The sequence below is a fragment of the Gavialis gangeticus genome, unplaced genomic scaffold (assembly GCF_001723915.1).
Source record: "Gavialis gangeticus isolate Ggan-Ray unplaced genomic scaffold, GavGan_comp1, whole genome shotgun sequence".
Classification (NCBI taxonomy): Eukaryota; Metazoa; Chordata; order Crocodylia; family Gavialidae; genus Gavialis; species Gavialis gangeticus.
The window spans coordinates 35,034,708-35,043,654 of NW_017729034.1; the positions used below are offsets into that span (position 1 = coordinate 35,034,708).

The window sequence follows — 8,947 nt, forward strand, 5'->3', positions numbered from 1 at the left end:
CCCACAACCACTGCCTGCAGTCCCAGTCCCCGCCCCTGCCTGGCCCCAGCTCCCGGCTCTTTAAAAAATAAGCCCTTACTCAGTGGTTGCTGCCAGGCAGGGGAGCAATCCCTGCTGCCCCCTGCTGCATGAGGGGCTCTGCCATGAGCCCATTGGCCCCCATCCACTCTCCCAGCCTCCCCGCCCCCCATGGATGCCCCATCTGCCCCAGCTCCTGGCTCTTTAAAAAAAAAAAGCCCCCACTCACCAGCTGCTGCAGTGGCCTCAGGGCGTATGGGGGCTCATGGCAGAGCCCGCAACACAGTGCAGGGCAGTGGCGTTGTCCCCCCACTGGGCAGGAGCCAGGGAGCTGGGGCTTTTTTTTTTTTTTTAAAGGGTCAGCAGCTGGGGTGGGTAGGGCAGCCATGGTGGGGCTGGCAAAGCAGATGGCAGTCAGGGGGTTCATGGCAGAACCTCCCACGTGGCATGGGGCAGTGGGGATTGACCCCCTGACCTGGCAGCAGCCGCTGAGTGGGAGCTTCTTCTTTTTTTTTTTTTTTTTTTTTTAAAGAACCAGGAGCTGAGAGAGAGGGCAGGGCAGCCATAGAGAGCGGTTGGGGGATTGGGCTGATTTGGAGACTAGGCCAATTCGGCGGTGGCCGGATCAATTCAGGACAATAATTTGAATCAACCAATTGAATCACTGTCCTCTGAATCCAAAGCGAAAACTAAGTGCTTCACACAGGCCTAGTGTATATTCATTGGCTGAGGATCACATACCCTGTCCTATGCTTTCTATTACATAAAAGTGTCCTCTCTTGTGTTCATTTCACATCAGCTGAATTAAGCCAGCTGAGTTGCCTGGTTAGTCTGTTTGGTCCTCAGTGTCATGATTTGATAGACAGCCCCTGCTTCTGAGAAACTGGGGTGCCATACAACTTGTAACCTGCAGATCAAAAGCATGAGCATCCTCCATACAGTTCCTCTCAGTCTCAGAATAAATCACTCTTATCATACTCAGTACATGCCTATTTCCACAGAGATTAGTGAACTGAAGACAAGCCTTTTTTTTTTAAAAGGACAAATTACCTCAGAGTGTTGATACTGGGTGCTATCACATACTTCTCCTAACATGTTTTCTATTGGAGGCAGGGAAAATACACTTTTGTAGCATGTCCGGACTAGAAGTACTTTTATCTCAGGCTTCAGTGGTGGCTTCAGTTTTCTGATTAGAGAGAGAAGCTCTTTGAATGACAGTCATAATAATGTCATAAAGCCAGGATAACATGACTGTGGGCATGTCTGCACAAGATGATAAATGTACAGTACACTAATTCTACCACGCATTAGCGCGTTGTGGCAAAAGTCATGCTATTGCATTGATACACAGTAGAATTAGCCTACTGCACATTAGCAAAACTAAAAAGGCATGCACTGGTGCTACTGCGCATTAGTTCCGGTTAGTGTGCATTGAGTTGATACCTGTTATTACAGGTACTAAACTTAATGCACAGTAACTCTGGTACATTAATGCACATGTAGACATGCCCAACATTACTTATTATTTAAACACTACCAACCTTAAAAGGGTGTGAGCACTGATCACAGAAAACAGCAGAACTAAGTGTGTTTGTTTTCTAGTACACAATGTTTCTAACATCACAAAGCAAAACCCATTTGAATAAAATTCATTTAAAACCCATTTGAATAAATTCAGGGCTCAAAAACAGGAACATTTTATTATGTTCACTTTCTCAAGTTGAAGTTCATAAACACATACTTAAGACACAGGTGGCAATCCATGTTGTCTGAGATAATCAGGAAGAAGGTAGAGCCCTACTTTCGACCTGATAAAGAACACAGAAACTTAACTCTAATTTTCAAGAATTATTATTATATATAGAGCTCCTGGTATTACCTAGGATACTGATGTTGTTTTCTGGAACCCTTACTAGCATTTAAAACATACATTTTTTTGTAACTCCTAATGCTTCTATTGCATGATTCAGAAATTATGGCAGCACCATCTAGTGGGCATCCCTTGGAGTAACTAGGAACAACGGCCACAAAGTGACGGACAGCAGATTTAGGTTAGACATCAGGAAGGACTTCTTTACAGTAAGAGTTGCCAGAATCTGGAACAGGCTTCCAAAGGAGGTGATGCTCTCCCCTAGCTTGGGGGTCTTTAAGAGAGGCTGGACATGCACCTGGCTGGGGCCATCTAACCTCAGCGCTCTTTCCTGCCCAGGGCAGGGGGTCGGAATCGATGATCTACTGAGGTCCCTTCCCACCCAAACATCCATGAATCTGTGAATGCTGAATATTCATCTAGCTTGCTGTACAGTATAGCATATAGTGGTTATGAGTCTGTTTGTCATTCTACATAGTGCATGTTCTACAGTATGTATCACTGCCCTTAACTACATGGAAAATGTCAAGCTTATGCAAGTGTGCAGAATTATATCACTCTCTACTGGCTGCCAAAATAGAGGTTTTAAATTTTAAGATTATACAAGCATGAAATTTTCTTGGGCCATTACTAGTAGATGTTGAATACTGGAAGCTAATGCTTAAAATCCTGTCTTAAATATGCACTGAGTTGTCAATTTTTTAGTTCTCGAAAGTACACCTATTTAAAATGCTTTGAAACCACTTTCCTCTGCCAAACTGATCATTGCATTTTTAACAAAATTTTATTTGTAATCAACATATTTTAATAGCCCTGTCAACAAGTGAAATATATTATAAGCTCAATGTATTAACACTTAGCAGAATGGCAGCTAAATTAATGCAGCACATGCTATACACCATATAATCCAGCAGCACATTAAAATGCCAGAAGATTAATTATTATTCAAATGGTTGTGACACTTACTTCAGACATTTTGTGAATGACTACTTTGCACCCAGAAGCATGGATTAGCAAGGATTCTATCCAACTGTGTTACAAAAACAATTTGTTTCAACTATATCAAAATTTGGTTAAGACTATTGCAGTGGATCTCAAGCTTTTTGGACTCAAGGCACCCATTTGATTCCATAACTTTTATGAACTGAGTGACACCCAATTTCAAAACTACTTTATTACAGGGCCTACTTCCTTGCAGAGGGGCTGAGCAGCAGAGGTGGAGAATCATCTAGGCATAGACAAGCCTGAGCCTGCACTTATGTGCTTAGGTTATCTGCTTATCTCCTTATACTTCGCTATCTCTTCACACCTCGAGACCCCTTCAAAGAGGGCCATGGCACCCTAATTGAGAATCACTGCTTTATCATGTTGAGTGTCTGCTCTGCAGAAGGTGGTTATCTTTTTGATTTCTGTCTGGCCTTGGACCCAGAAAATATTATAGCAGCCTGAAGGATATCCAATCAATTGATAGTAGCTGGAAAACAGTACATTCTGCTCAAAAGCACATGGAGCAAAGCTATTGCTCCACGTCGCTTTCAGACTAGGATTCTGCCTGCACCTCTTTCTTGCCTTCTTGGAGGCAATTCATATTCCAGAAGATTTAAGTGTTAAAAAAAGGTTTATTGTGATTTTGGCTGGTGCTTTTGCAGGGGAATGCTAAGGGATGAAATTTTTGCACAGCTTCAAAGATGCCAGGTACAATTTGGCTCATACTGTAGCTGTAATACTAGTTTGTGCTTTGAAATCCATATGTTGATCTTTATATCTAAGAAAACAAGAGTAGAATCTGAATAAATGCAGCATCTCCAGTGTGTTCTCTTTTACTGACTTCTCAACATAGTCCATCAGGCACTGTTAGCCACCTACCCCACGGTACCTATTGCAGAAATGACCAAAACTTTAAAACAAACTCACTGGAAAATCTAAAGTACTACAGTATATTTTAATTTTTTTTTAAATCTGTCAAGGTGAGTTCCTCACAGAGAAACTCATCACTTTATGGAGTGCTTGGATTCAACCTCACTGACTGCAGGATAAGGCAAAATGGTTAAGCAAAAAAACCCAGTATTCATATTGCCTCCAAAACAAGGATTGGCAAACTCCAAGTATCAGGAACCCATTTGCTTGCTATAGTATTGACCTGTGATATGGGGATGAAATGTGAATGCTGAACTTCCATAGTACCTCAGATTAGTGACCACAATCATAGCCTGCTGGCGCACAGGGGTAGACAGCAACTGCACAGACTCTTCTTCAATCAGCTTCTACAAAACATGGAGGAGGCAGAAGAGTGACAATGAACACTAGGACAGCCACTCTAGGGTTACCATGTTTCTAGGCCCCCCCAAAAAGACACCTGTCACTGGGGGGTGGGGGAGATGCAGGGGGAATATGGTGGAGGGGGGGAGGGGGCAGCAACATGCCAGTGCCATTCCCCTGCCCATTCTGTTGCCCCTCACTGACAAGCCACACACCCCCAGGCCTGCTACTGCTCCTCACTTGACCCACTGACCCCAGCCCTGCCAGTGCCTCTCACTCCTAAACAGCAGTACCCTGCCTCCCACCCCTTGCTGGTGCCCCTCACTCCCAACCCACAGCCCTCTGGCACTGCCAGCACTCTGCGCACTCAACCCTCAGTCACCCATCCCGGACCCTGTGCCCCTCACTCCTGATCTGTAGCCCCCTGCCCTCCTTCCAGCTACGCTGGTGCCCCTCACTCCAGACCTGCAGCTCCCTGCATCCATCTCAGCCCTGCCAGTGCCTCTCACTCCTGACCTGCAGCCTTCTGCCCCCCTCAGCCCTGCTGCCCAAGCAGCTAATGCATTGCGCACACATGCATGCACACATACTCTCTCGCTCTCTCTCTCTATCCAGCTTGCTAGAGCCCACACAGGGAGCACGTGATCCCCGACAGCCCATCACTTTGCCTGCTGCTGCCAAACCCAAGCAGCCGGGCCAGGAGAACAGAAAACCCAGACAGTTCTTATTTTAAAAACTCATCTGGACGCAGCACAGGGGTCCAAAAAAGAGGACATGTCTGGGAAAACCTGGATGTATGGTAAGCCTAATAAAACTCCATCCTTATTCTGACCACTTCACAAAGGACACATAATCCTGTAACGTCAATCACTACCAACTCTAGAGGGCACAGCAGGGAATCCAATCCCAACTGGAAGAAGATCTTCTAAGACAATTATTAAAGGGCTTTTCTAAAGAAAGAAATTCAATCAAGCCTTCTTATTTATCATTCTCCTTAACCGGATTAAGCCAGTATTACAATGGCAAACGAATAGGCAGTTAAGAGAGCTAAAGGCAAATAAAGGCACCTTGACAATACCAAAAGCAGTAAATGACTGAAAGCAAATTGTTGTCACTTGACCTGTATCACACTGCCAGAGGCTGAAAGAAAGTCTCTGGGGAGGGGCTTGCTTAGGTGGGGGTGATGATAAATAATGGCAAAGCTGAGTCACTTGTGACACCCAGGGAAGGCTAGTCTTGACAGGCTGAGAGCATTCAGTTATAAAGGGTCCAGACTCCAAGTAAACAGAGCATTCAGTTTATACCTGTTTCTCTCTCCTGATCTACACAACTCAGAAGGAAAGTATCTGAGACAGAAGAGCTGACCCTGGGCTTGGCCTCATCAGTCCAAAGATTGTGTTTTCTTCTTAGTTCCTAATAGAATTCCTCAACCTTGGGAAGAATTGCCCACCCCGACAAACCCATGAGACATGAAGCAGGCATGAGAGGAAATGGAAGCGCAGAAGGGAATCTCTAAGGGGTGTAGTTTGTAGCCAGGCTGGACTGAGGACATGGGCAGACATGGTTCTTTGGGTAAATCTGATATCTTTTATTAGATCAACTCAAATAGTTGGAAAAATTCTTATTAGCAAGCTTTTGGGCACAAACACCCTTCATCAGGATGAGGAAGCATCTGCAGATGGTCTGTGCTCTTCCTGGATGGAGTTAGAAATCAGCCAGAGGCCAGTACATATGCAAAAAAGCCAGTCAGTTAAAATGTAAATTGAGGTGGTCAGTAGGTGAGAGACAGGTGGGGGTGGGGGACGGAGGGTGAATATAACTGTAGTCGGAGGATGAGAGATAGGAAGGGAATATCTGAAGTTTTGGCTGGAGGTAAGTGCTCTTTCCTCACCTGCTTCTCCTGCTCTTCCAGCCATTTTGTCCTGAGGCCAGCTCAAATTTGGACCTCAGAATTTATTCTGATAAAATGTGAGAGCAGCTTGTTTTTTGGTCAAAAGCCATATGAGTTCTCTGGTTGTTGGTTGGTGAACAGTCTAGAATATTTGTGAAATTCAGAGAACTCTGCAGTGGTTGTCATGAAGATGTGGAGATATTTTTTGTTGGTTGTGAGTCTCCTGCCCATTACCTCAACAGGAAAACTGTCATCTAAAATTTCCTTGCATGGCTCCACATACATCTCATTTTTCCTGCTGCTGGAAGAACATCTGATGACCAGTTTCAATACACTGACCTGGAGAAACTGATGGTCAAAGACTAAACTTTTCACCATGACTCAACACCTAAAGAATGCCCATGGCAAGATGACTAAACCATGTTGACTATCCAGAACTCTAGGTGCCAGCTAACTGACCCCAAAGCTTCAGGGCTGGTCTCCAAAGCGGAGCAAGAGAGGAAATAAAATTGAAGGCCATGGCAAAGAAACAGTAGTACTTTTGCTCTCTTGTACTATTAACATCTGTAGCTGTATGCTCTCCCTTTTCTTGCACCGGCCAGTCAGAGGAAGAAGGTGAGAAAGACTCCAGTTGTTGGTGAGGCCTGGAAGGCCACCCTGAAATCATTCTGAGCATAAAAAAAACTTCTACCACCTGGCTCCAGTTAGCAAATGACAAGAATAATGTGGATAATGGTAAACTGTCATGGAGGGGAAAACCCAAGCAACTGAATCCAGTTAGTCATTATCCCTCCAGGGGCTGCTGAAAGTAGGCATCAAGCAATGCTGGGAAGAGCACTTCAAGACTTTACTCAACTGTGAATCTGAGGTATCAGCTGCCACCATCATGTCCATCCCTCAGTGCCCAGGAATAGAACTAGGTTTAAACTAGGTTCACCAGGGACGGGGACACAGAGGAACATGAGGACATTTCACCATCAAGCCAGATGACGCTCACAGGTAGTACCCAGGTAAGTGACAGGGACCAGGGCAGGCTTAGAAACAAGAGGGCGGCATGCGCACTTATAGGAGGCCTCAAATGCCTCTACACAAATGTTCGAAGCATGGGGAATAAGCAGGAGGAACTCACCTTCCTGCTAGCTAGCAAAAACCCAGACCTAGTAGGGCTCATGGAAACCTGGTGGGATTCTACCCATGACTGGGCAGTAGACATCAGCGGATACAGGCTGTACAGGTGAGACAGAGCAGGGAAAAGAGTAGGGGTGTAGCACTCAAAGAGCAATACACGCCGTCAATGATCAGGATGGGCTTAGAGGAGGGGCAAAATGAAGCACTCTGGGTAAGAATGCAAGGGGGGCGTGGGGAAAGGGACTTGATAGTGGGTGTCTACTGCAGACCATCTCACCAAGGGGATGAGCTGGACCTGGAATTCTCAGGTCAGCTCATGGAGGCTGTAAATTCAAGGGATGTGGTTGTCATGGGTGACCTAAACTACCCAGACATCTGTTGGGAGGAGCAGTCAGCCAGGTCTGACCACTCACGTAGGTTCCTAGCCAGGATACAGGACCTCCAGCTAACCCAGGAGATGCATAGTCCCACCAAGGGAAATGCCTTGCTGGAATTGGTCCTTGCCACAGACGATGACCTGGTGAGCGGTCTTCGGGTACTCAACCACCTGGGTGACAGTGATCATCGCCTGCTGGAATTTACTATCCACCTCTGGGTGGTGAAAGGAAGCAGCAAGGCAGAGGTCCTCAACTTTAGAAGAGCCAACTTCTATAAGCTAAGAAGGTTAGTAGGAAAGGCATTGGGGTCTCAGAGCTTCAATGAGATGGGAGTCCAAGACAGGTGGTTGTTCCTCAAGAGATGGTCTTCTGAGCTCAAAGGGAGTCAGTTCCAATGCGCACCAAGGGGGCAGAAGTGCTAAGAAGCCCCCATGGCTCACCAAAGGCATCCAGGAATGCCTGAGGGCAAAAAAGGAGGCGTACAAACAGTGGAAGCAAGGGGCTATCACCAAGGAGAATTACATCTCCGTTACTTGGGACTGCAGGGATGCTGTTAGGAAGGCCAAGGCAGAGATGGAGCTAGGGCTAGCAACCAGAATTAAGGATAATAAAAAGTCCTTTTTAAAATACATAGGAAGTAAGAAGAAGGCAACAGGTAATGTGGGGCCCCTACAGGATAGGCTTGGCAATCTGGTGATAACAGCAAATGAAAAAGCTGACCTCTTTAACGAATTCTTTGCCTCCATATTCCTGAACAGAGACCGGGACATCTCCCTCACTAGAATTGCAGACGGACCCAGGGGAGGCACCACCATGCCTAGGGTCAGGGACAACTCAGTTAGGGAACTTTTGGAGGGGCTGGATGTGTTTAAATCAGTAAATCCAGATGCTCTTCACCCAAGGGTGCTGAGGGAATTGGTGGGGGTTATAGTGGGGCCCTGGCACGGCTCTATGAGTGCTCATGGGGCACTGGCCATATACCAGAGGATTGGAGAAGGGGCAACGTGGTCCCCATTTACAAGAAGGGGAGAAAAGATGACCCCGGCAATTATAGGCCTGTCAGTCTTACCTCAGTCCTTGGGAAGACCTTTGAGAAAATTATCAAGGAGCACATCTCCAAGAGCCCAGCAGGGGAGGTAATGCTCAACATGGGTTCATTGAGGGCAGATCCTGCCTGACTAACCTGGTTTCTTTTTATGATCAGGTCACAATGTCCCCGGACGAGGGCGTCGAGGTCAATGTCATCTTCCTGGACTTTAAGAAAGCCCTTGACATGGTTTCCCACCACAGTCTCTTAAAAAAGCCTGGTGACTGCAGCATTGATGCCTCCACAGTCAGATGGGTGGCAAATTGACTAGATGGTCACACTCAGAGAGTGGTGGTGGATGGGTCATTTTTGACCTG

The 8,947-nt window shown here is 46.1% G+C and overlaps 1 protein-coding gene across 1 annotated transcript in view; it reads right to left on the reverse strand.

Annotated features, from left to right (window-relative positions):
* The window catches only part of LOC109304230 (maestro heat-like repeat-containing protein family member 1), a 95,598-nt gene that overhangs the window by 48,940 nt on the left and 37,711 nt on the right, over window positions 1–8,947 (reverse strand). The window contains exons 21-22 of the mRNA XM_019526710.1: window positions 4,073–4,152; window positions 1,069–1,204 (exon numbers count right to left, since the gene is read on the reverse strand). Of these exons, the coding sequence (XP_019382255.1) occupies window positions 1,069–1,204; window positions 4,073–4,152 (216 nt within the window). The remainder of the gene's footprint in view (window positions 1–1,068; window positions 1,205–4,072; window positions 4,153–8,947) is intronic.